Source organism: Excalfactoria chinensis, chromosome 19, assembly GCF_039878825.1.
Source record: "Excalfactoria chinensis isolate bCotChi1 chromosome 19, bCotChi1.hap2, whole genome shotgun sequence".
In the NCBI taxonomy this organism is placed as follows: Eukaryota; Metazoa; Chordata; class Aves; order Galliformes; family Phasianidae; genus Excalfactoria; species Excalfactoria chinensis.
Genome location: NC_092843.1, coordinates 2,734,577 through 2,762,070, shown reverse-complemented (window position 1 = coordinate 2,762,070; position 27,494 = coordinate 2,734,577). Strand labels below are relative to the sequence as shown.

General features: G+C 44.0%; 2 protein-coding genes across 8 annotated transcripts in view; both read right to left on the bottom strand.

Moving 5' to 3' along the window:
* Nucleotides 1-5,821: 5,821 nt before the first annotated feature.
* Nucleotides 5,822-14,122, bottom strand: HSD3B7 (hydroxy-delta-5-steroid dehydrogenase, 3 beta- and steroid delta-isomerase 7). The gene is made up of 6 exons (XM_072353963.1): nt 13,975-14,122; nt 13,174-13,329; nt 12,492-12,600; nt 8,186-8,285; nt 7,472-7,634; nt 5,822-6,240 (listed from the first exon to the last, which is right to left on the bottom strand). The coding sequence occupies exons 1-6, from the start codon at nt 14,120-14,122 to the stop codon at nt 5,822-5,824; spliced, it is 1,095 nt and encodes a 364-aa protein (XP_072210064.1).
* Nucleotides 14,123-15,968: 1,846 nt separating this feature from the next.
* Nucleotides 15,969-27,494, bottom strand: part of COL26A1 (collagen type XXVI alpha 1 chain) — a 131,415-nt gene continuing 119,889 nt past the window's right edge. For 5 of the 7 annotated variants that reach the window (XM_072353768.1, XM_072353762.1, XM_072353765.1 and 2 more), the window contains 5 exons: nt 27,381-27,443; nt 23,951-23,995; nt 22,624-22,668; nt 21,654-21,738; nt 15,969-19,163 (listed from right to left, as the gene is read on the bottom strand). In XM_072353768.1, coding sequence (XP_072209869.1) covers nt 18,991-19,163; nt 21,654-21,738; nt 22,624-22,668; nt 23,951-23,995; nt 27,381-27,443 — 411 coding nt within the window. In that variant the 3' untranslated portion in view covers nt 15,969-18,990. The remainder of the gene's footprint in view (nt 19,164-21,653; nt 21,739-22,623; nt 22,669-23,950; nt 23,996-27,380; nt 27,444-27,494) is intronic. The other 2 variants (XM_072353764.1, XM_072353766.1) reach the window with 2 other exon arrangements.

Here is a 27,494-nt window from a genome sequence, read left to right as displayed (position 1 = left end):
TTATTCTCTTTGGTTTAAAAATCTCAAGTCCTCCCCTGGGACAAGGTGTGTGTGCTGATCTTAGTGATGTGTTGCGGTACTGCTGTACGACGCCATGTGAGTTCTGTATTGAACCATTCATCATTTGAATGCACAGTGATGCGCCAGTTAAGAGCATGTGCCCGACATTAAGATGGGCTGGTTTGGATGTGTCTCGTGGGGCTGGTTCTTGCTCAATTGCTCATTTCCAGATGTGAGTTTTGAGAAAGAAAAGCTTGCAAGTGCTGTGTCTGTCTTGTGTTAAGGATGCCCATCGTTGTTGCCCGTGTCCATGTAAGTGGGGTTACTCCCAGCAGTATCAGCATCAGCAGGACTGTAGGCACTTGTCTTCTTGCTTGCTGTGACGCAGGTTTGCTACCATCAGACATCACACAGATGAATGCCCACTTCCCACTGAGGCTTTTGCTTATAGTACAAATTTGATGTTGGAAATGTCTGGGATATTTAGTTGGATTCGTTTCTCAAAGGAAAGGAGATGTGAGCTGGGGTTTAAGAGGAGCGTGCTGCAGTCATAAATGGGTATAGAACTAGGACTAGGCTGGAGCATTCCTGGAGGGTTTAGGTAGATTGCTGTGCAGTGGGCAGAGCACAGGGGAATGCTTTTGGTAATGGTGGGACTGCTTGGTGATCTTCGGGGAGCCCACCAGGTCTTCAGCCCCTCGTTTTTGACCCATTTATCCCTTGTTGTTAGCAGGTCCAGCACAGCTCATTTGCAGGATACATCCTCCTACATTAAAAAAAAAAAAGATTATAGGTGAGGGAAGGAGAAGTGACTTATTTTGATCAATTGCCACAATTGTTAAATGTGGAGTTAGAGGAAGAAACCTGAATAAATAAACCCATGAGTCCGTGCAGAAACTGGGGATTAAGCCCAGGTCTGCAAAATCGCAGCCAATTACTGCAAGCATGAGGCCACTTGCATCTGCTGACTCCCTGCTCTGGGTGCTCCTGAAGCAGTGAAGCTACTTGCAAAGCATGAGTGGCAAAATTTGGAGCAGTCAGCAATGCTTTTCTGGGCAATGCAATTCAGGCGAGCCCGTGAGTAAGGAAGGGATGGGATGGCAGGATGGACAGGCTTTCTGTTTTAGAAGATCTGGATTTAATTCTGCTTGGCTGCTGCAAGTCAGAATCCTTTCTCTTCATTTTATTCCTCCATACTGTGACACCTTTAAAATCCATTTGACTTTTGATTTTCGTTTAATACCTTTGAAAGTGGTCTCATGCAGATGTTATGAGCAGTTGGGGATACTGGTATTTGGTGGAAATGCTCTGTTTCATGGATGTCAAACACTTTTGGAACTATGATCTTAAAGATCCCTCCCAACATGAACCATTCTATGATTCTAAGAATAATTTGCTACTTACTATGTTAAATCCATTTATATCTGCTAAGTTCAGATGTTATAGCAGTGGAACTTTACGGGCCTCTGAATCGTGGACAGTCATAGCTACCTGAAGTTTTGAAATCGCTTTAGGAAGGTAGCAAGCTCTCCTGGTTTTGAAATCAGAAATAGCTGTTGATGCAGTTTGGAGCACTAAATGGAGATCTATGTAAATTGCTGGGGGAGGGGGAGGAGAACAGTTTGATCTTCCAACCTAATTTGGACTGTTCTCATGTTTTCTTGTAAAGGTTGTTTTGATCATTTGTTGCCACCTCCCAGTTCTCAGCCATCTCAAGTCTCTCAAAAAGTTCTGATACTTTTAAAGATAAGGATCAAATTTTATGTATTTTTGTCTCTTAGTTCTCATGCCTTTGACATTCAGGTTTGCAAACGTTTCCCCCTATCAAAGGGCTTTCACATCTTTCCTCTTTATTTTTATTATTTTTAAATGAAAATTGACATTCTCATTTGATAATGTGACTGGGAGCCAAGACTTTAAGAAAAATGCCAAATCCCACAATACATATGGGAATTTTGCACCCTTATTATTAATAATGGGCCTCTCTCTCTTCTCTTTAAGTCTGCTGAGATTTTTGGTGTTTCATCTCAATCCGCCCAGATACTTCTGAACTTTGATGGTGGGGAGATGGTGAAGTACTTCCTTGGGAGAAGCGATGATAAAACATGTTTCCATTCTGAACCTCTTTAAGCATGAAATGTTTTCAGGCCTAAGGTTCTGCAGCCTGCAGTCTGGTTTTCCCCCCACCCCCACCCCTTTTTTTGCTTGGCTGGTAGGATTAAGAATTTGATTTAACGTTATATGCCTAGAAAAATAAAGCATTTAATTTACATTTTACAAGGCAGTTATTGCAGGTTAATTAAATATCAATTGAGTGTTATAGGCCATATTAAGATTTATTAATAACCCAGGAGATAAATCTCCTTGGAATTCAATTAAATGAAAATCACATAAAAATATATGTGCAATTTTATTCATATAATACATAAAACTTGTGAATTACAGTGAAGCATTGTACAGTAAGTTGATTAATAGGAATTAATCGGTGAAATGGAGGAAAATCAATTTAAAGTTTCCATAGCAGATACAGGAAGCAAGGTATACTCCCATACCATCAGAAAGCTGAGTTTGTCTGCACCGAGACTGTCACACTCCATGCTGTAAGTTGCATCCTGGACAAAGAATCATAGAATGGCTTGGGTTGGTTGAAGGGGACCTTAAAGATCACCCAGTTCCAACTGCATGTCATGGCCATGGTCTCTATGCAAGGGGAGGGCATGCATGACTGTACCAACGGACCTCAGAGCCTTTGGCCCTCGATGCTTTTTCAAATCTCTCTAGGCATTTGTAAGATAGTTAGCAATGGAAACGCTGCTGGCCAAGTGGGCTGCGAGCTCTGAAGGATGTGGGTATGCTGGGCTTTTTGCAGCATCACTGAGCTTATCTGGTCCTGTCTGGGGCAGAGCAGCTTCCGATATCGGCGATGAGGCTCAGAAGCTGGACTTGGAAAAATATCTTTCCAATGTTTGCTGAACGATTGAGGCCTGGCGTGCTGCCATCTGTTCCCTGTGCATCCTGTGTTAAATACTGTCAATATGAGATTATGTTCCAATTACAGTACCAGACTGACTGGTTTAACTCCTACCATGAATCTATTTTCCTTTATTACTATGCACTAACTATGTGACTGATGTACCAGACACCAAAAGAGATGGTCTCTGCCCGGAGGGCTTTGTCTAAAGGAAACATGCCTGGAGAAGACAGAACGCAATAGAAAATGCAGATGAATGAGTAATTCGGTTAAGATTTTCTTTTTAATTTGGGGATTCTTTGCCTGTTTGTGTGTTTGGCTGGAGTTTTAATATTACTAAACTCGCTTCTTTCAGATGTTGCACAAGAGCAGAGACTTCCATAGAAACTCAGGCAGGGTTAGGCATGAGGCTCTTTGAACTGTGTGTGTGTTGAGTGGTGGTGGGGGGGGGGGGGGTGGATGAGTGCTCAACGCACACATGGGAACACTGCAGGGTGGAAAATGAAGGGAAAGCCACTTTCCAGCCCAGACAGCTCCTCCAGCAGACGCCATGGATCGCACTGGGGGAGTGCAGCCAGCTCTAAAAACTAGCAGGTGTCTTTGTCAGTGCTCATCCTCCCTCTCCTCCGGTAGGGACACTCGCATCTGTCTCCTCTGTGCTTCATCTCTGCTTCTCCCTGCAATAGTTGTTAAGGATATTAGCATTAAATACTTACTGCCTGGCTTAACTAAGGGGTAAGATAGGATTTAATTTGTATGGCTGAAATCCAATTATATAATGGAGCCCCTGGGGGAAGCAGTTATACCTGCTGAATCTCTTGGATGAGTAATTGTGCACAAAGGCTCCTCTCCAGAAGTAGCAACAGATCTGAAATATTCCCCCCCGTTTGCTGCTGCTGTTACATAATAGGGCTGGGACCCTGCAAAGAAAAGCCAATGACAGCCCAGCGCTGGAGAAAGAATGAAAGCACTGCCAGGAGAAAACAAGTTACAATCTGATAAAATCAAGGATCATGCAGGAAGTCTGCAGCAGCACAACCCGGGGGGAGCCAAACTGCAGCGCAGCCAAAGGAAGCTTACTCATCTTTTTGGAAAGCAGTACAGAGGCTTTGCTGTCTGACTTTTTTTTTCCCCCCCAACTTCTGCTAAATGTGCAGGGAAAAGGGAATCCTCCACTTGCTTTTGTCAAAGCTTGGTTGGTGGGTATGGAAAGAGTTAAGGCAGTGAATGATTCAGGGCCTTTTGAAAAATGCCTGTGCCTTATCCTTCATGTCATCTGTGTCCTGATAAAGATCAAAACCCTGGGTGATGATGGGCAGGACAGGAAAAGGAGATTCCCCAGTGAGGTTTCTGAAAGGAGGCATGCACGTAAGGTTGGTTGCTGGGGTAGGATTGGGGTTTGACAATTACACCTCTTGGTGCCTCCAGCAGCTCCATAGGCCACAGAGGGATGTGCCAGAGGCTCCAAGTGGGACTGCAAGCATCAGCTCTTGTACTTAGGCCAGTTCTCTCAAAGGTTGGAGTGCCACATTTCATTATATTTTGCTAAGTTAAAAGCAAACTTTGATTCTTTTCTAAGAAGTTATAAGTGGAAAAAACAATTTCCTTTGTCTCTTTGATGGCACAACTACATGAAATTAAAGATGAGTGTGTCCAGGAAGCTGAGGGATGTCCAGAGCTCCAAGCACTGCAGGCTGAGGACAGACCCAGACCCCCAGACCATCCCTCAGCATTGCTGTCTGGGCAGGTCTTGGAGCTCTGCTCAAAAACAGCTCCAGCAAATGCTGCTGAAATGCTGGAATCGAAGTTACCTGTCTGACAGACTTGCAGCTCCACCCAGTGGCTCTTTTTTGGCAAGATAAAAACCATGGTTTCAGAAGCATTAAAACCTGTTGAGGTCAATGTAGTCATGCCGTAGTGAAGCTCTGGCAATGTGTGTAAGAAATTGGGTATGTATTTCTCTGTCACATTCTCAGCAAGCCATCATTTACCATTTCACTTAGAGCAGAAGGCTGCAAAGACGATTGTTAATGAAACAAAGTCCAGGAATCTTACTAAACACTTTATTAGAAACCTCTGTGCATGAATTATTAGAGTGAAAAAGGTGAGGAACTGAGAGCTGTGGGCATCCCTGTGCATTGCAGGGAGTGGGGCCAGATGGCACTGAAGGGTCCCTTCCAACTCAGACCATTCTGTGATTCCATAACTGGCACGGTTCACCTTCCCAAGTTCTCTATGAACAGATTGTAATGGTTTGCCCCAAACCTATTTGTCATATGAAATAATTCACCAATTACCTGAGCAAATTATTGTTGGTTTGGAAGCTCATTTTGCAAAGAACTCTCCTGTGAGTGAATTTCCATGGAGTTCACTTGGCAGCTCCCAGCCGTATCCCTTCGCTTCCTTTCCAGGGTAATTACTATGACTAACAAGAAGCAAATCTCGATCATTTCTATCAAAGATGCCATGCTCAAACTTGCTTCTATTTTTTCTTTTTTTTCCATGAGGATTAGGGAAGTAATTAAAATGAGCTTTTATTTGTGCATATGTACACTTCAACTGTAGGAAAACTCAAGAGATGATTACATGTTCACGGAACGCAGGAGTACTTCAACAGTCTCAAACCAACGGAATTAATTTTGGATTTTAACCACTACTGTAAAAACAGCCCATTTCTCCGAGCTCAAGTGAAAAGTGCCTGAGCTTGCAGACATCCAACCATGGGGCTGGAATGCAAGTCAGCCCCTGTGCAAGAGAATAGGAGTTTATTTTTATAGGGATAATATTTCATAACAGATGCAATAAGCTGCGTATGAAGGATCACAAGATCTCTAGGAAGGCTCCTTTCCATCACTGAGGGGACAGGTTCCCCACAGCTGCTTCCAGCCACCGTGCTGTCCGGAGCTTGCTCTCCTGCCAGCTATAGAGGGGCTTGTACCCAAAGTGCCTGAAGGCTTTGTCTGTGTCACAGGAGAAGGTGGTGATTATTGTGTGCAGCAAAGGGAAGTTTAGGAATGGCCGTGGCTTCCAGAAAGGGGACAGGATGACCTTGATTATCCTGTGCAGGTGTATCAGTAACCATATCTTCCAGTATGGGATGTGTGAGCCCAGTCTTATTGAGGGGTCCATACAGGACAAGAGCTGGTACCTGATCAGAAATGCTTTTGTTGTCGGAGTGTCATCATAGGAATAATACACCTGCCCAGCAAGTATGTCTGGTTTCAGCTGCAGGTGCCTGGCTGCAAGAACATGCATCCATGCAACATTCCCTGGAGAAATAAGAGGAGGAGAGAAACAGGTGCTCAGGAGGAGTGACATTTGCCTATTTACTGTGGGAGTGAGAGCATCGGAAGCCAACTGCAGTGCTGTGATGTAGGGATGGCACTCATTGTGTGCTCAGCTGTACTGAGGAGGGTTGGAGTAGTTAATTCAGACCTCAAAGGTCCTTTCAACCTGTGGTTTCCCCTTTGAGCTGGACAATTAACGTTCCTTGTGACACGGGTTCACATAAAGCAAAAGGGCACTGTTTTGTAGTGGGATCAAGGTGAATGGGAGGCAGAGCTCAGGGGTTTTATTCCTGGCTTTGCTTTGCGCCTTTGAAGAAGTCGTTTGATTTATCCAGGCCTGATTCCACTGTTACAGCAATTTCAAAGCGCTGTTATCTGCACTTTTGGAAAAGGACATGCGAGCTGCTCAGAAATAACTTAAGCCCCTCATGATTGAGTGGTGAATTGTACTCCTCCTGTAATGCATTCAGTGCAACAACAAACTGCTCTCAGATGTGGCACTTCAGATGGTTAGTGGGCAATATTGTTGGTAGGTGGATGGTTGGGCTGGGTGATCTAAGAGGTCTTTTCCAACCTCAATAATTCTGTGATTTTGGGAGGTTTTGGGGGCAGTCTATCACAACAATCAGTTCTGCAGTACGATCTTTTTTTTACAATGAATGCCTTTCCTCATTTTATAAGTAGTTGCCTTAATTTCTTCTAAGTAAACCTTTCTTTTCGAAGAAACAAAAAATATTGTAAGGATATTCCCACAGTTTCTCTGTCTTCCTCTATAGATTTCTTGAAATATTGCCTTAGGAAAAAAAACAGAGCTCTCCTACACTTTTCTGCTATTTTTCAGTTTTCCAAACAGCATTTTTCCATCTGTTGAGGAGAATTAAAAAAGGAAAACCCTCCCCTGGTGATTTTCAAGGCAAGGGTGAATGTTGCACTGAGTGCCACAGTTAGAGTGGTCACAGCCATTGGGTTGATGGTTGGACTGGATGGTCTCGGTGGCCTTTGCAACCTTAATGGTTCTATGAAAATAACAGAATGTAAACAACTGTGTTATAAATTCTTTTAGCCAGACTGAGTTTTGTGGTTATGGAATTATTTACGCTCAGTCACTGTACTCATTTTTCTGTGTTTAAGGATTACGGGTGAGCCAACATGCAAAACCTTCTGTGGCTAAAGCAGCCTGGTAGCACTTCATACAAAAATATCCGTCACTCACCCACATACATGGAATTGCGCTCTGTGTGTTCAGGCTCCAGGTAGTTCAACACGCCGTTATGGGCTTTGACAGACAAATACACGTCATAGAGGAACATTGCTTTCTCCCCATATACTGCGTTTGGACGGATGATGCAGGTTGTGAGTTTACCACCATTGCTGAGCTGAAAAATCAGGGAGGAGTATTAGCAAGTGACGGATTTGGGGGTAGAATCTTCCACAGTGATCTTTGGTGTGGAAGGTGGAACCAAAATACTTGGGAATTCTTGGGCTGGAGTAGTCAAACTTTTGATTCTTAAATCACTCAGGCATGGCTGCAAATACACCTTTTGTGCACCAGGTGAACCTGGTTTTGCAGACCATGATTTAACACGGTGCTTTCCAAAGCTTCAATCCTTTGGTAGAGTTTGAGGATAGGTGCAGAGGGCAGAGCAATTAGATCCTGCAAATATATGGCAGCTCTGTGATGCTGTGGGAGTATCAACCTTTGGTGAGTTTGGGGCAATGTGGTGAATACACCCTATCAGTGAAGCCTTTGGAGTCATAGGTACAACTTGAGGGGTCTTGATGGTAGATGGATGTTTGGACTGGATGATCTTAGAGGTCTTTTTCAACCATAATGATTTCATAATTCTATTATTCTTTCTAACCAGCTCTCTCCTTCTGCTCCTCTTGTTCTGAAACCCCATGGATGCCACCATTGACTTTTTTTTACCTTTTTCCCATTGGCTTCTAATACAAGTCTTTCTGCCATGGCTTTTGTCTTTCCATAAGGCAGCTCCACTTCCCCACTGTATTTGGTGTCCTCATTTCCTCTGAAATAGATTGAGATGTGAGTGACCCTGGAGTCCAGGGTTGGGAGACATTTATCTCTATGTAATTTACTTTAACCCCTACTTTGCAGTGTATAAGTTCTGATGGTGAGTCATGCAGGGCTAAGAAAGATCCTTACTGCAGCTCAGGAGAAATAAAGCCTCAAGAAATACCAAGTGATTCTGTAGCGTTAGGCAAAAGCAGGTTTGTATGAAAGCAATGGTTTCATCTCTGAGAGGTGAATTTGCTTTTGTGTGATTGAGGCAAACAATATTCTGGCAGGGAAATTAGAAGGCAGAGCAGTTACCTTTCTAAGCAACTCTCAAGTGGCCGAACAAGGTGGAAAGAGTATGAGGTGATGGAAGGCAGGAAAATGAGAGCAGTCCTGTTTTGGTTTTTTCATTAGAGGTAGTGAGAAACCTCTTGTGAGCTTTAAACTAAAAGAAGCTGCACCTTAATTTTCTTATATTGTTGATTAGAGTTGGGAGGCGCTTGCTGGTGATGCAAAAGAGCTCCTGGAAGATGTGCAACCACCGAATTTGTGCTGAGGTTTTCTTTATCTGCCCTAGTGGATTATGTTTGAGAGGACAAGCAGAAAACCAGGTCCCTGAATTAGGCCAAGCAGGGCTTGGAGCTGTGCTGGGGAGCTCTGCCACTGTGGTGGAAGACAATGTGCTCCTCAACTGTATGTGACTCCTAAGTCAATGAGACCCAACACGTAACTGCCCTCACAGGTCCTGAAATCATTCCAAGGAGAGCTAAGAAAGCAGCTCCATTCCCCACCAAGGCGTGGGTGTTCCTGTCCCAGTGATTCTAGCTCAATATTAGTCCATTCCAGGATTTGGTCAGGTAGATTAGGGTGCTGTGGATTTGTCAGAGAGCAAAGAAGCCTTGTTTGGAGCACTGGAGGGACCATAATGCAGACCATGTGTCCACTTGCTCCCTGCTGCATGAGAAGGCTCTCTCCCCACTCAGTGTGCTGCAGGGCTTTTCAAAGTCTTCCTTCACATTTTCACATTTATTTGCTGACCATTTTGCTGTCCTACAGAAATTCACCCTGGGCAAACACTGAACTGTAGCAGGTGTACAGCACCCAAAGCAATGTGATGCAGAACCACATCTCTCCTTTCACAGATAGGGTTCAAATGTACTTTAAGGGAGAGCAAAGTGGCCTGTGACAAGGTCAAGCAGCAAATCTGCAGCAGAGGTCTTTTTGTTAAGCACTGGGCCACAGGAGATTAAGCTCTGACTCAGGCTCCTGCTTTGACCTTGGGCAACTCACTTGCTCTTTTCTGCACTCACATCACCACATGTAAAACATGGATAATGCTGTTGCCTTTCTTCAGTCAGCGCCTTGTGCATCAGATGTCCCAGCTTGAGAGCAACAGAAATAAATGAGGAGCCTCAAAAACTCAGCATCCCCATGCACACAGGCTTGTAGCACAAACCCTCCTCCCCTCCCCATGTTTACGGGTGATGAACAGGAGACAAACCAGCAAACAAGCACAGCAGAAGATTGATTGTGCACGGTTTGCTGAGAGCCCAAGAGAGGCCCAAGACAATTAGGGGGGTTATCTAGAAGTTCTTGTTTTAATTGCTTTCTTTTTTTCTATCTGAATTTCTTTTTCTTCTTTTTTTTTTGCCTTGTGATGCTTCACAAAGGGGCAGCCTGCCTGCCGTTCTGGGCTGCTGAGCTCTGCTCCTGTTTTCCTTCCCCCACCCCTTTTGAAGCTTGGTAGTAACAAAGAGCTCAGCATAATGCTCTTGCTTTTCAAAACGATCACAGATAACTGAACGCTAATAAGACTGGAGCAGCATTGTCAGAAGGTATCTCAGTGGTGGCTGTCTCAGAGGGATTGAGACTGACAGAGGCATTTTCTATTATTGTAGGATGCTGAGGTGTGAGCATTATCCCTGCACCCATCACCCTGTCCAGAGACTAATCATGCTTTGTCTGTGTCAGTTCCCCAGCACCTAAAAGTGAGTTAAATAAAATTATACAAGGAGTGATAGAGAAAGGGGACAGAGTGAAAAAGTAAGGCAAGCTTGATCACAGGCTGCAAAGAAGAGCAAAACAAATTGGGTGGGGACAGGAAAACTGCATCACCTTCGCTTTCAGCCATAGAATCGTAGGTCATTAAGGTTGGACAGACCTCTATCATCAGAACAAACCATCAGCACATCCCCACCATGCTCGCTAAACTGTGTCCCTAAATGGATTCACAGAATCATTAAGGTTGGAGAAGATCCCCAGGACCCCCAAATCCAACCCCAGCCCACCCCACCATGCCCACTGACCATATCCCTCATTGCCACATCTCCACCGTTCTGCAACACCTCCACAAATGGTCACCCCACCACCTCCCTGGACAGCTGTGCCAAACAGAGCCATGTTATGTTGCCTTCCAGTACCCACTAGGCTCCCTATTGAGACAAGCTGTGTAATTTTCAGCTCTTCTTGCACTTTAATTTCAGGAGTTAAAGGTGAAAATCTTTGGAGGAGGAGAACTACTCTGTCAAACAGGCTTTCTTCTCACAGCATGGTGGGAGAACATGAGTATGTTTTTGAAAAGCGAATTACAGGCTCTAGTTGGTGGGTTTATTAGCATTTGTGGCAGGAAATGGTTGTGAGTTAGTGGGGAGAGGATGTTCATATGTGCATATGTTCTGTGAGCAGCAGGATGCGTTCACAAAGGCATGGCTCTAAGGCAGGGAACTGTCCTCTCAAGCAACATTTGGGATATCTACCACAAATCTTTTCCAAAACACCTATTTACATGCGTCTCAAGTCACAGGACTAGAATTCTAACAAGGACGTACAGATACGTTTGTTTTTAGAAGTGATTTAGATATGTAAATAACCAAATTCCATAGCCTTTTATTGATGCTGGAGTTTTTAGTGCTCGTGCTCCCAAGTGGGTTGAGGTTTCTTGTTCTCAGGGACTTTTTCATACGTGAGGCATTTATTTCTATGGGCTTGGGTACTTAAATGCTCTTCAGAACAACTGTGTAATGCTTAACTTACTTGTGAGTATGAAATTTAGGCTTGTTGGTCATTTTAAGTTATGCCTTAAGCAGCCTTTTCTAACCAGGCTCCAATTGCTAGAGCCCAAAGACTGAAGCCAGCTGTGTCTAGACTGACTGCCTGTAGAGAAACAACTTGATTTTGAGCCAGATCCTTCTGGACACAGGCTTGCATGGCTTGAGCTGTCTGTGCTAATTAGTGAGAAGCCTTACAGTTTTGTGTGTCAGACTGCACCCATCTCCACCCAACTTCAGTTTTAACCCAAAACTTCAGTTCTTGGTCTTCAGAAAGACCAGCCCGGTTCAAGTTGCAATTCTGTGTCCCATGAGTACCAAAGGTATCCAGGTCCTGAAATGTCAGCTAACTGTGGGAGGCTATTTTGGAAATCAAAGATAGGAACAGCATCCCCAGCTTGTAATTTCAACCTTTGCCTTTGTGTTGTTCCAAATGCCATCTATGCCATCTTTGCCAAAGAGGGCTTCCAAAGCTCTTCTACTTCTGGGTCTGTGGGTCAGTCTTGATGGAAGAGATGGGTTGAGCATGTGCCCAAAACCAGGGAGTCAGAGAGTTACCTTTCACCAGGAAGAGGTATTTTGAGGGATAGGGTGGCACTCATGGGTCAGATCCTGGTCAGTGTAACTAAACATCAATACTGCAAAGCATTTACACATCAAATGCAGCTGCATCCTAAGACAATGTGACAAACTAACCTTCTTCTGAGGTAGTGCTGAAACAGTCTGAGCACATTTGATCTCTTTTGATACTAGGAGTGTGCCTCAGGTTTGTTAGCAATTCACTGTGGAGTTAGCAAGAGAGGGAAAGTAGGTCTGTGATAGAGCACCTACCCTCTAGGTCGACTCAATGTGAGGGAGAGAAAAAAAAGCTTTTACCCAACAGCAAGGTAAAACTTGGCCTTGTCAAACCCTGAGCAGCTGAGATCCAATGCCAAACTAGTTTTAGCAATTAGAAGTACAGGTCCGTACACATGGAAGTTATCCTGGAGGTGCTGTTAAATCCTACATCTCGCAACCAACTCTTTCAGTGAGGGGTATCCAATGCTGTTCAGATTTAGGTTGCAAGGAGGTGTGGTTTTCACAAAGGAGTGGAGGAATGGGGGACACACTTTCTGCTTTGGATTCATAGCAAAAATCCACAGGGATGCAAATGATGTGTTGGGCCTTACCTGAGCATGGGCTCGTGTAAAATGTTGGGTCCCACTGCAGCAATGGAGCTTGTGTAGACAACATATGGGATGTTCAGGGCACAGCAGGCCCTTAACACATTTTCAGTACCTGTGAGGTAGGTTGGGAAGGACAAATATTAACTACTTTGTTTTCTATTATGCAAGTCACATGAGATTTCCAAATTTAATATAGCAGTTACCAGGTTGGCAATACATGTGTATGTATGCATGTGTTTATATGTACAAAATTCTTTCCTTGTGGTTCACAGCTGTTTTAGTAGGTAATAACCTGAGGTGCCATTAGAGTTGCTGCTGTAATTGGGATTTCACTGTATTTATAGACTGTGCTTATTTCTGAGATTGATGATCAGAGGAGATACATATATTGCAGTCTCTTGCATCACTGTACACCAAGGTGTGTGTATTTAAGGCTTCATATTAGGAAAAACTTCTCAGAAAGGGTGATGATGCAGTGGCAGAGCTGCCCAGGGAGGTGGTGGGGTCACCATCCCTGAAGGTGATCCAAAGCTGTGGAGATGTGGCACTGAGGGATGTGGACAGTGGGAAATAGTGGTAGTGGGTGGATGGTTGGACTGCATGACCTTAGAGGTCTTTCCAAACCTTAACGATCCTCCAATTCTAAGGATGTATTTTGCCTAATTGCTCGTTTTAAAGAACTTACCCCCAACATTGACAGCTTTCATTTCCCAAAAGGGCAAAGTGTTTCTGATATCCACAATAGCAGCTGTGTGGATAACCAGGTGAACGCCCTGCATGGCAGCAAGGAGCAGATTGTAGTCTCGAATGTCTCCTTTCATCACTGTCACACGAGTGGTAGCTGGAGAAGAATAATATAAGCATAGATGCAGGGGAAAAAATACAAAGCAATATCTTCACATTGCTGCAGAATGAGGATCCTGCCTGGAAAGCTTTCTTCTCAGCAGGGCAAGAAGCAGCTTGCCAACTGTACTATTGGAATACATTGCCCTGGGGGGAAATACATCCCCATTTCATGAACCCCAAGAAACCAGATACACATCTGGTTTAATTCAGTGCAGCACTTTGCCAGTTTACACCAGCTGTGGGTCAGAATAACAGCAGCTGTCATTGAGATCTCACATGGAGCTGAGGATAGCACTGAGCTGCATGGGGAGACAGCTGGGCCTGAGCTGGTTGAGGACTTACTCAGGGACACACTAAGAAGTGTTGGTTTGTTTGGGGTGGATATTCTCAAATCCAGTAAAATTAGTTGCTTCTCCCCTGCATATCTCAGTGTAATCAGTTCTGGTGAAACATCAGAAGGCAGCATTCAGAATTGTGATCAAATTGAATAATTTAATGCATGTCAGGAACATGGGTTTTGTCTGTTCAATCCATGTTCCCACCTCAGGCCCGTAACTGGTATCTCCGATATAACACTACCTGTCCTGAAAGGGAGGGTTATGTTATGGCAGCTAGATTCAAGTTGATGCCTTTTTCTTACCTGTGGCAAATTTTCCTACTTCTTTTCTTGCTACTGAATCAAAAACTCTGACTTCTTTGATGTAGTCTTGTTGAGACAGGAGCTCTGTGATCTTTTCCCCAATGAAACCACATCCTCCTGTCACCAGGTAGACCTGGGCTCCATCCATCTCTGAGGATATTTTTGTGGTTGAGGAGCAGAGAGAAGGCTGCAGCTGAGAGCCTGTCGTGCACTGTTGATCTTTCAGCCAGTGTGCTTTCTGATCTAAGTCTAAAGTCTAACCTTCACAGTGTTGGTGTTATTGGCTGAACATTAACTCCATCCAGTTATGCCTAGTCAGGTTTTTGCTGGCACAGCCATACTGGTGTTACACACTGTTCTGGTCTTTCTCACTCAGCCTTTCCCTTCCACTTGGTGGTTTAGGTTCAGATGGAGACCTCCAGCTTGTCTTGGTCCTTGGCTAATCTCAGCCCACAGTTGCCATGCTGAGTGTTTTTCATGGTCAGTTGGCATAGCGTGACCTCTGGGGGCTGTGCGAAAAGTGGGTGTCCTGGAGGTGTGCTCAGGGCATCCCTCATTTAGTATGAAGCTACTAAAAGGTTCTTGTTGGCATGCACTAATGAATTTGTATAGATGGTGAAACAGCAGCAGATCTACCCAGCGCTGTGTAGAACTGCACACAATGCAGGCAGGTTCAAGAATGGCCATTTGTTATGTCCATGATGGCAATGGTATGGCTTTGCTGAATGGATTCTGCTTGGAATTGGAAGATACAGACACACGTAATTAGGAGGAGAAAGTCCCCTTAATTTGAAAAATGTGTAGTAGCAAAGGCTGTACCACAACCTCTGGCAATTTGTTGCAATGATTAATCACTGTCATTGTTAAGAGTGGACTGTTGTGTTATATTTAATGGACAGTGGCTAATATACTTCCTCCTTGCTAAACTATAGAGGACACGTGTTATCCAGTTTGTCATGTGGATAAAAAATGGGATGGAAGGGTTAAGACAGTTTATTCAAAGGCCATCAGTATTTTGCTTGTGTGTTTTGGGGATCAGCTCCTGCTAGAAGTGCAAGCTGTTAACTCTGCCATTGATTTTCCTTGTGCTGTGTTAAGCAGTGGGAAAAGAACCATTTCCCCTATGATTACAGTCCCTGGCCATAATGGCCCAGAGACCAGCTCAGACCTGATGCTAATTGGTACTTGGCAGACCAGTGCAGCCACAAATGTCCCAAGAAATTAATTTGGCCTTTTATCCAGCAACTCCCAATCTGTACATAGTGATTAACAGCCTTGGCCTTCCCTCAGGGGACTTCTGCAAGGATAAATACATCAGAGTTGGAGGTGTTTGGATGCAAAAAAAAAAAGATAAATACACCCTGAAGGACCCAGAGCAGTGCTGCATGGGAATGTTTGGCAACAAGTTACCCTGAGCATCCCCTGATCAGCACTGCAAAAAAGTCTGCATGAAGTTGAGGCCTTGACTCTGTGGGCTTTTCTCATTGTTTACCATACTTCACTACAATAGTGATATCTGCGTATCTATGTTGTGATCTGATCGGGGGGGAGAGAACTGGCTGTGATTTGCGCATCTCTTGTTTGTATATGGGAGCAAAAACAAGTTCAGAAACCAGACCTGGCAGCTATGACAGAAGCACTTTGGGTCCTTTGCCACCTCCTCCCATGCCTGGCTGTGGAGGTTTCCTTGCAATGCAGGATGTGCAAACTTTACATGGCTTGAAGGCTTACCAAGGCTTTCTTCCCTTCTTTCCTTCCTCCCTTCCCTTTCCTTCTTTCCTACCTTCCTTCCTTCCCTGTTCAGATTTGTGTATGTACAGTGAGGGAAAGCTGAGATGGCAGGAAAGAAAAACAGATGCCTTAATTTCAGGATGCATTCTGCTTGAACTTGCTCTGAACTTCGTAAATACAGGACACTTGGCATCATACTCATTTACAGTATGTTTATTTCTCAGTGCATTACATGAAAGGTCTTTGGTATTTGTGGGTTCTTGAATACTGTTCCCACTCTGCTCTGTAAGAAAATGCTGAATACAAAACATTCCATATACAGTAACAAAACCCATAGCAAATAAAGAGAAATAGGTATCTTGAACAATAACATAGCGATATGAAAACAGGTAAGTAACCATGCAAGAGGTGGAACAAACAGGTTGTGTTTACAACAAACATTAGAGCCTGCCATAAATTAACTCATGGTGTCAGAAGAGATTATTTGTGTTCTAAGTTAAGAAACTACATGACTGCAAAGTACTGCCTATGGCCGCCCTACTGAAGACCAAATGTTGTATAGCTTATTACAATGGGCCCATTTGCACACATAACAAAACACACTGATATAAATAAAAAGATACTGTGTAAAATAAGTAGTGAAAGAGTTAACGTTTCCTTCTATGGGTGGGAATGTGCACTGTGGACAGTTATAGCACCTTTGAATTGCCTGGTTTCAAAGCAATCATGGAGACTGCAAGTAGTTTAACCCCTATACCACCAAGCATGGAATGTAATCTCGAGTAAAGCAGAAGCTGTAAACATGGAAGAGAAAGAATTTCCAATATATTGTACTAAGAAGTGATTCCAGAAGCTGATTGTCTTTTGGAAGCCTTTGTCACAGTGGTCAGGTTCATTGCATTAAAACAGTTCATTGCAGAGACTGGGATTGAAACTGAACCCCAGAGCCAGACCTTCAGAAAGCCACATGTGAGCCATGTGCTCTGCTCCACTGCAAGCAGCACCAGTTCCTGGGAGCTGGAGACTTGGATCTGCTTGTTATGGCCTCTCCCTGTTCCTATGGAAGGTGATGGCAAAACTATTGCAGAGTTTGGTGGGAGCAGATGAGGGTTCTTCTCTCTCGTTTATTCTTATTTCCCCAGGTTGCTATCAATTCTTTACAGTAAGTGCAAATTGGATACTCTGTGGAGAAGCATTCTCCATCTCCCAGGTATACCAGATTGCTGGTGAACATCAGGGTGCACAAGTTGCAAAGGTTTTCAGTTGTGCAATGTGCTTCTGGTTAGCTCATGGCAAGGAAAACTCATTTCTACCACCAGAACTGATCCAAGTTAAAAACACACTGAAACATGAAGAATTTCAAAGAAGTCTTAGGAAAAAAAAAAAAAGGACAAGAACACACTATGGTATTGCACAGTATGCATGTAAGATAAAGCACTAAACGTTTCAATTAAAATACATTTCTAAATGAGCACGCATCCAGATAAATCCACTCTCAAAGTTACACAGACATGGCAAGATGCGTAGATGCCCTGGCTAAATGAATCTTAGTATCCTGCCTAAGATGGGAAATGTGGTTGGAGTGGTTGGCTTAGTCATGAATACCGCTAATAGCTGAGTATGAGGCTGTGTTCACCTTTACAGCATATTTAAACTGGGACTGTACAAGAGTGTGGTCTGACCGTTGTGTAAGCAGTGAGGAACAAGACTGCAGGTGAGAGGGAAAGTCCAGTTGGTTTAATCCCACTGTAACCCAACTTAAAGATACAGTACCACATGAAAGGGAGATACAGGTAACAAAGCAAGAAGTGTGGAGAGCAAAAGCTGATGTAGCTCTTAAATCAATTTGGAAAAGGCAATAATTAGAACTGTTGCAACCCAAACCTAACCAATCGTTTGACTGTTGGCTTGGCAGGATTCATTGGAAACAACTTCAATTACACTTCCTTTCATCTTACCACTAATTTGTTTTAAATAATTTCTTCATTTAAGATCTGAAATCCTAGTCAATAGGAATGGAGAGAGTCCTCATTAAGCTAATGCAATAGCTTGGAATTCAAAACAGCAAACACAAAGGGAAAAAAAATCAGTACCATTGGTTGTGTTGGTCATCTTACCCTTTCTAACAAAATTCAGTGTCTACATGAATGACTTGTCCAATTGGATTTGCACAGAAGGTGTAAGAAATTCACTGGTCACTGAAAGGCAGGTTCAGCCTCTTCACCTTGAATGCTGGGACTTTCCTCAGACAGTTGTTATTGCAAATAGTAAGATGTATTTAGCTTCTGAGTGCAGGATAAGCTCCTGTCAAGACTAATCCCAGAGTGTGATTTGCTGCTACGCTGGGGATTCAAGTAGCAAAGATTCACCCACAGAATAAGAAAACCTGTGGTAATACTTTTCCTTATTGACGTGGAGTTAAGAAACTATTGCAAAACATTCTCTGAGAATAGTTATTGCTGCTACTTAATTTTCTCTGCGTGTAGGTGCAAAATGAACACAGCGTGGCAGAACTCCATTGCAATTCCATCACATTCCATCCATACTGCTCTAAACTTTCACACAAACAGCCTAATCTCGTTGAAGTCAGCTTACACTGTGAACTTGTTCATCGAAAGTCCTTTTCACCAACAGAAGTAAATGCTGTTCACATGCAATCAGCAACACGAAGAGTAGAGATTTTGATGCTAAAATCTGAATAGGAATCTGAATTTTCAGACAAACAGTTTAAAGCATTCCTGGAATTTTCCAATTTGTTCTTTGCTTAAGAGACATCCTTGCAGATGAGAATGCTTTAAAGGCCTCTGAAAGCGTTACCTTCAAGTGGGAGTCAGCTTGACACCCTCGCATGAAACAAAAGCAGATGCCACCAACTACACCAAAGGACAAGGCTAAGGTTTGGCTTTGAACCTATTTGGGATTGATTATGTCAGTCAGTTAAGCAGGGCTTTACTGAGTAACTTTCAAGGGCTGTGCAGAAACAAGGAAATGATTAAACTCTGGAGCCATATTCAGGAGATGTCATTGCTATAGACAGCTTCCAAGGGTACATGACATCTGGTATTCCAAAGACAAAATCACAATATCAAAAAAAAAATGTCCTTAAGACCCTCTCCAAGCTATGGGTAAGATACTCCCTGCAATAAGGGCATAGAATTGGTCAGGTAAGCAAACTCAATTGCCAATACTAGAGCTTCCTACTCACTTCATTTGCACTCTGCAATTAAGCACTGGGATACTGTATCTTTAACTGGTGGACGGGCAGGGAGAAGACTTGCAATACTCCTACTTCATCCGACTGCTTCTCCTTTTGGCTTCACTGTCATCCAGCAGTGAAGAGAGGATCTGGTAGGCTTGTGGTTGCTGGGGTCCTCCACGCTTGATCTTGATGCTGCTTCGTAGAGGGGAACCCGGGATCACGTCTTGTCCAGAGCCTGGCTCAATGGAAGATAAAGAGTCTGTAAGGAGAGAAAGTCACGGGAAAGCACTATTTAAAAGGGGAGGCTAAGGAAGGAGTGAATGGGCCTTTCTGAATGATTCCTCTTCTGGAAGAAGTGTTGTCCCTCCTGCTGTCTTTCTGTCCAGCAAGAAGTCGTGTTTGCTGCAGTCGCACTACTCCAATATTTTGCCTTTTCACTGTCTGAACTCTTCAGGGTAAATACTACCACTGCAAGCAACACAGCAGCTCCTGTCCCTATTTGTCACCTCATTTATAAAAGCACTGCCCTGTTATTGATCATAGTTTGTCTTGGGCTGCAACTGCTACTCAGCATTGCCCACAGACTCCTGTTAATGCAGGAAAAAGCATTAGCAGCAGTCACACAGAAGTGATGTTCCTGGGGACAGAGGTACCATTTCACTCCTTGTAAAGGTGGTCATCTTTCCTGAGAGGGCTGAATGAAAAGCTTGACCCACCCTAGGCTACAGCCATATTAGCAATAAAGCTGGAACTAAATATTAGCTGTCTGCTCTCCTAGCATGCCTCATGTTAACACACACCTCCTCTTTCTACAGCATCCTACCTTACAGAGCTAGATGTGCTTTTGACTACAACCACTCTTCACTTTTCCCAGCAGTCAGCAGCACACGCTGACAATGCGATGCTCCCTCATCACTCGGAATGCCTTGCTTTCTTCCTTTTACCTTCAGAGATGGATGTTTGTTTGCTCATTTCCCTGCCAAGGGTTCAGCCTCACACTCCAGACCCTCAGCCTTGGTTCATTCACTTCAGGCAGCACTTCTATGCCAAGGGAGAGCTTGGCTGCAGGATTTGTGCTGTGCTCACTACAAGCACATGCTGCCAAACAGTTTGGGCTTCCCTGTGTCCTGCTGGGCTGCTCTCCACTGTTTGCTGGGCCAGATAATCTCACACTGCCCTCCCACTGCAGGGAAGAGGTTTGTTTGCTGGTATGTTTTGCCTTGTTGCTTGGGTGGCTGTGGTTTTAAAGCCATGCTGACTGTGAAGTTTCCTGGGAAAATGAGAGCATGCGATTGGCATCTCTGCGTGGGTCTCTGAACTGGGTGGAATTGGGCTACCCAGGAACCTGCGGTAAGATTTGTGACACACTGGGAACACCACCAGATAGTCGGTGCTGGGTGACTTACAGCTGGGTGGTGCCATTCACTGCAAGGGAGGTCTGTGCATTATGTCCATTTCCATTTCTTTCTTTCAGACCATATTCACATACAGAACTGAACATAATAGCACAAGGAAAACATGCTTCACTTTCTAAGTTCTTTTTCTAAGTAGTGTTTTTGTAGAGTCTAAATATGTCTTAAGAATGGGACTATTTCAAAAGAACAGAATGAAAATATAATTACCTGCACTGTTACTGGATAAAAAGGGAACTATTTATATAAAGTCATGCAACATAGGTGTTTAAACATAGTTTTTAAATGCTGTGCAATTAAAAGTCATCTACTTTTGCTGATATAGTTACAGTGGTATAGAGTATCTATAGATATAAATAACTCACGTCCACCCCAGGCTATATAGAAAACATACTTACTTATGACAGTAAATATGGTTTGCTGAAATGCTGCTGCATTGCCAAACAGCAAACATGTAGAATTGGGAAATCAGGCAGTTCTGCAGTGGCAAATTTTGTGTGTATTCTCCAGTTCATGCTCCACTGTCTATACAAGTTTATAGAGCTGATTTTTTGCTTTACAGTAGTAAAAGCAGAGATGCAAAGTAAAAGAGCATGGAGGGTTAGACCCTGGGTCCTGTATCTGTGAAATTCTCTGGCCTGCAGTTACAGGCAGGGTTCCCCTTCTACTCCTACCAGAACATCAGGCAGGTAGGCATAGATTGCTGCATAGGGAGCCTAATGGGCATCTTCCTGGCACTGTCACCAGGTGAAAGCAAGCAAGCATAAAAATATTTCTTCTTGGTCTATAAAATCCAATGAAAACATGAAGGAAACCAGGATTAATGCGGAGGGAAGGTCAGGCTGACTGCGGTTAAAATCATGGGTTCGTGATTCATGATTTCCCAAAAGCTCACGCCGCTGCCTATTGCTCTTGGAATTAATGCTTTGTGCCTCTAAAAGGTACATCTCCATTGAACAGTGAGGATGGTGTAGAGACCCAGACCTGTTCAGCCATACAATGGAGCACTACACACCAACACTATTTCGGCTTTAAAGTGCCCAACAGCATTTTCATTTTAGCAGTATACCGGCTGCAGGAGTGGTTTGTGGACCCTCAAAGCCGACTGCACTACTGCTTTAAGTCATCTGGAACTTCTGGACAGCTGAACTAAGCTTTTGTCACATAAATATCCAAAAGCCACTTCAGAACAGAAGTGGATGTTATTCTGAGGGAAGGCATGGTAACACTGGGTAACACTGACAGAGACTTAGGGCACGGGGCAGACATCTAATCATCGAGCAGCCTCCAGAATAGAGGCCCAGTTGTCTAGAAAAGCAAATGTCAGCAATGCTTACCATGAATTCCTATCATGTGCTCCAGAATCAAGACCCTCTCAGCTAAAATCTTCAGAGCTTCTCGAAGCTGTTGAACACCTTCCCCCTGCGAGATAGAAAAGAAAACCATCAGTGCTATACATTTGCTTCTTGGGCATAATGTTAACTCTGTAACACCAAACTGTGCATTGCAAATGTTTAAAAAGAGAAGTCATAAGAAGTGAGATAACCTGAAAAAGTAAAGTTGGAATGCGGGAGAAATCTTTAAAGATTATCTCCTCAGTTATACCCTGCATTTGCAGAGCCTCTGACTAAGCCAGGCCTTTCACTTTGGCTCCTGCAGTGAGCCAAACCCAGGGTTGTATATTCCTGTCAAATATGTTATGTTATGCAGCTTATTAACTGTACTGTACTACCTGGAGAACAGGTTTTGCTCTTGCCTGACGTTTACTCTGAATATCATTGAGTTTCTTAGGCCTTCTCTTCATTGGGACACCAGGAAATTCAGAGGGCTGGCAAGCCTCATCTTGCTTCTGCCTTATGAACTGGAACAGTGGCACATGGTGCTCATCCAGATGGACTTAAGCCAGCAGTGTGTGCTTGAAGTACCTCGGGCTGTATCAAAAGAGGAGTGACCAGCAGGGAGAAGGCAGTGATTGTCCCTATTTACTCTGCCCTCGTGAGGGCCCAGCTGGAATACTGCATCCAGGCTGGACACAGGTAGTCTTTTCCCACCTTGTAGCAGCTTTGTGTGGGAGAAGAACATCTGGGGGGCTGAGGAGGTGTTCAGCATGCAGGAGAGCAGCTGACAACATGGCCAACAGACCACTAAGACCTGGCTTTCTAGCATGCAGCATGTTGTAAACCAAGCTTCATATCTCTGCTGCCCTTTTAACTGGTGACAGGAGCCTTGCCCCCCCCCACAGTAAAAAGTTAAAGAGGAAAGCAAAAATGAAAACAAACAAAAAGAACAGTAAAAACCCATGCTTACATCAGCACCTTTATCACCTTCCTCGCCCTTCTTGCCTGGTTCACCCTAAAACAAACAAAAAAGAGAAATTGGTCTCCATGTGAATGAGGATCCTGCCCAGAATTACTTCCCTCCAATGGACCACAGTATAGATGACTCCTGAGCTCTGTCCTTGCTCCCAGCAGGTCACTGCTAATTCTGACATGGATAAACTTGGCTGGGGGTGGCCCAGCTGCAGGAGGGATTGGCTGCCATGGCCTGGACCTACAATAGATCTCAATGAACAGTGTTTCAGTCCATAACGATAAGAAAAATGCTGTCCTCCTCCCCCAAACATGCAATTGTGCATTTTAGATTTACAGCATAAAAATCCTCCATTCTTCTTTCATTAATTACTCCTATCATTTTCTGCCTCTGAAGATGCTCATTAAGATTTCTGTGAACAAAACCCCTACGTGCTGTCAACACTGCTCCGATGTTCCCCCTAACCAGGGAGTTCATGCATTTCCCAAAGAACAGAAGACACAAAGAGGTTAAGCCACAAACAAAAGACAAAGCCTAACAAATGGCTGAATGAAATAGGGCAGAAATGCCTGGACTCCTCAGACTCATTGGACATCCCTGAGACACTTGCAAAGCAGGGAGCAGGGAAGGGATGAAAGGCTGAAGACAAGGTTGTAGGAGCTGTACAGTACGATGAGATGGAATTAAGGGTGAAGAAAAACTTCCCAGAGGAACCAGGATCTCCCTGAATGCTGCCAGTCAAGACAACCAACTTGTTTCACTCACTTTCAGCCAAACTTCAACTCTGTTTGCACTCTAGCCATATATGTGCCTGTGCAGACATCTCCTGCATGCACTGGTTCAGCTACTGCCAAGAAATCATTTGGCCAAGTCTCTTAATCTCATTAAAGGTTTTCCAGCTCAGCTTGGCAGATCAAGGTGCAAGAGGACACCAAGAGCAGCTGATGTACCTTGGGTTAACAATGCCCACTGTTGAGCTCCGGTAGTGCCAGGAACCTCACACAGCAGGGATGGGTTTCTGTCTGCTGGACTTTGGCTAGAGGGGATCTGCAAGCACTGCACACCTCCTCCATTGGCATACTGCCTTCCTGGATCACTGCTCTCCACCTCTGACCTGTCAGTAGGACTTTGTCAGCAGTCCCTTCCTGCAGTGTTCCATTTGCAGAGGAATACTTAAGGTAAGGATTCCTACTGACCTGAGCATTGTATCTGAGAGCTGGCTGAACCAGCTGCAGACCAGCTCAGTGTTTTTATGGTACCAGACATGGCAGGCAGGCACCAAACCCAACTGAGTCTCGTGCACACCCGCAAGTACATCACTTACAGGAAATCCCTTAATGCCCCTCTCTCCAGTCAGACCTGCTTGCCCCTGTTGGAAATAAAGTAAGTGTCATTAGGAGATGCTTTTCCATTTGACAAGAACACAGTGTCATTTTTATTTATTTTTTTTATGAGAGGAATTAAAATGGCTTAATGAAAAACCTTACACTTGGGATAATAAGAAGAAATTCCTCTCCCTTGACATTATCACTTAGAGACAGCAAAAAGGGGTCATGGTTTTCTGTCAAGCATCAGCTCCAAATCCTATCACACTTTGGGGAAGTTTGGCTGCTCCGCTCCATACCCTCTCCATAAGATGATTAGCAATTTCTTGTACTTTACAGCAGACAGTTGCATTATAGCAGGAAGGAATTTGGCTGCAGATTTGTTTCTCACAAAGACAGAGCATTCTTCTCTCTAGTAAAACAGACAGGCTGATGCTGCCCCAGACAGCAAACAGAGCCCAGGACTCCCACAGAGCACTGATTTAATCTGCCTCCTGCTCCACACACACGTCCCCACGTTAACCCCAGCAGCTACTGATCAAACCCACACACAGTATTTTGGTTGATTTGTTTCTTTTTCCTGCTGTGCTGATTTTCACACTGTTCTCTGTGCTTTCTTTCTTTCTGGCTAAACTAAAACCCTTTGGAACAGTATGTGTTGGTGGAATGAAACGCCATCAAATCCAACATCTTTTTAGTCCCTGTTTTCCTCTGCAGCTCTGCAGGACACGCTGGGGCAGAGCAGAATTCCTAACTAGGAGAAGAGCTATAGATTATTTCATGGGAAAGCAGGAGCAGGGCAAAGGGAGGCAAAACTTAAAAGCATCTTTAGAAATCTATTGATGAAACAGCCACATATTGAAACCGGCTCTTCTCCCCTAAACACAAACAGAAACAAACCCATCCTTTTGTCCCTCAAAAACCCTCTAGCTGGCGGCAGCTTTTTGTAGCATTTGCCAAGAAGGGACAGCTGCTTTGTTACTCCGTCCATCCCACTGCTGCTTTGTAGAACACAAATGGGCCTTGGGCATCTCAAAACATTACTGCGGAGACCTGTGCGATGCACAGCCAGGCAGCACCAGACAAAGGCCCATGCTGACACAGAGGGCACCAGGAGGAAGCCCAGTTTGTCAGATGCTCTGAGCATCTTCAAAGGGAAACGCTTGGAATCTGCACTGGAAGGAGGAAGGGCTGTGAAAAAGCACAGGCAAGCAGCAAACCAGAGAGGAAACATAACAACACACTCGAAATACATAAACAGACTGTTCTCGGTGTCCAGGGGGAACAGAAAAGGATGTTATCAGCTTAAAGGGGATCAAAGGATATTTAGGCTGGATGTTAGAAATATCTTTTATCCCAGGCCCTCAAGAACTCTACCTCTGCAGACTGCCTGCGGATGATGCGACGCATCCCTCGCCGGCACTCGTTAAGAATTAGATGAACAGAGGCTGATCATGAGTGGCACACACGTATGCTATCGAGGGGATGTGCTCAGACTGCTTCAGGTCTCTTTCTACATCTATTCTTTCAGAGATTAAGCAGGAAGAATGTATAATAGCATTTTCTCATATCTCAACAGATATTGCCAACCCTCCTCTGCTTTTCTTTGCAGCTGCACGGCTCCTCCGCTCTATGTAAAGCCAGCCCTAATTTGTATCCACCAAACCCCAAATTGCAGCATGTAGTTGTCAAAACCAGCATTCAAATCCACGCTCGCGAAAGACAAAAAGCACACAGAACATCCTACAGAAATTGTGCCAGAAAAAGCCATCAGCTCTGCTTTCCATGCTAAGAAAGAAAGGACAGGAAACAGCATTTTTCTATTTAGCAAAGCATTGTGTGTTTGAAAATCTCACTTGTCCCAAACCTAGAAGGAGAGCTACAGCTCTGAATGTGTACGAGGAAGGGATGAGATCAGAGACTCAAGTATTTGTCTGTACTGAATGTGGACACTGTGCATCACAGCTTTTGTTTCAGAGGAAGTGCAGTAACAGCCTTAGCAATATGACCAACGAACTAAAGCACCGCGTTAAGGGAATCATTGAGGATCAGCTCTTACCAGTTTCCTGGATGGAAACCAGACACCTTTCCAAATGACATGCTTTCTTCTTTTCAAACTGAAAGTTAGCATTTAATGGCAACAAGCTGTAGTGACTAGTCTGTACTGAAATTACAGCGATGGTTTCACTCTTCATTAGAACCCTAAACTCTAGGCCCAGAAATGCATCAGAGTCTAATCTGTTAGTAATGCCGATAAATGCCCAAAGTGGGTGACCTGCATAAGATATTGTCTCTTAAAATTGTCTCCTTATCTTTCAGGTGATTTCTCATATAAGAATGGGGACCAAGAACCCATAAAATGGGCAAAGATGCTCAAATAAGTATGAGATTTTTGCAAGCATATGTGCTCCACTCTCAGATATCCCCTTCTCCTTCATGTGAGTCCCTCAGACAAGCATGAAATAACCCACCTGGGCCTTGCTACCTACCTGCAGGCAGCGACATCCAATGTGATGGAAAAAGTGACACTTGGAAGAAAATTTGTTCCCTATAGCTGCAGCACAAGGCCTATTTAGCCACCCTTGTATTACATCTTCCTTATTTCTAACAGGTACCAGCCATCATTTTTCTTCTCTCTTTCTTTACCTCTTTGATTCCGTTCCACTGTAGGGTCTCAGTAATGCTCCACAGTCCATTTGTGCCCACTTCCACATTTTGCAGACCTAACTGCTCAATGATTGCACCATGTACTGAGTGCTCAGGTGATTTTGTGTCCTTACTGCTTCTCAGAAGCAATTTCAACAACCGTGACCTTTTGGAGAGTAAGCTTGACAGAAACAGCTGTAGGTCAAAGTGCCACCTGAAACCCATCCATATATGCTGGGAGTGGGGATCTGACACGGATCTAATGTAAAAATCTTGGTAAGATTTTTCTCTGTTAATTCCTAAATTTCACCTGTTTGGAAATAATAATATTCAAACAGCCCTTCTTGCTACAGTTATTACCTCTTGACATAACACTGAGGTATAGAAAGCTTTCTAAATCAATTAAGAGCATCACTTGACCTGGGAAACAACTTCAGGAGAAGTCTGATGAGCTTTTACTGCACTACCATCACAGATGGAAGAAGTCAGAACATCTAAAACAATCCACACTAAAGAGCTTTGGTTGCCAGAAGAAGGCTGGCCTCTGCTAGGTTTAACATTCCAGATGTTTATTACCTACATCTCCTTAGGGAACACCAGACTCTGTGTAAGTCATTCAGTCTTTTATCTGTACAAGAAACCCTCATCTTGTCGTTTGTTGCAAAAGACTGAGAAAAGACTGTGTTTAAATCTGGTCGTGGCTGCAGTCCCATGGAATCTGAAAGACTTGTATAAATTCACCCAGATCTCACTGGGAATCCCTCCACATACATGAAACCTTACCCTCTCTCCTCGGTCTCCTTTGGAGCCTTTGGGCCCAGGTTGTCCTGGGGAGCCTGGTAAGCCCTGGAAGAGATGCATGACAAGAAGAAATTAGTTTCTGTTGTGCATCCATTA

What these genes read in the sequence shown, in the direction of transcription:
- HSD3B7 (XM_072353963.1), bottom strand. Translation starts at nt 14,122, where the DNA reads ATGGATGGAGCCCAGGTCTACCTGGTGACAGGAGGATGTGGTTTCATT. An exon ending in GAAAGCTGTCAATGTTGGGG is followed by an intron (nt 12,601 to 13,173) that starts GTAAGTTCTTTA and finishes CCTACCTCACAG; the next exon opens with GTACTGAAAATGTGTTAAGG. An exon ending in GCGCAATTCCATGTATGTGG is followed by an intron (nt 6,241 to 7,471) that starts GTGAGTGACGGA and finishes TTATTTCTCCAG; the next exon opens with GGAATGTTGCATGGATGCAT.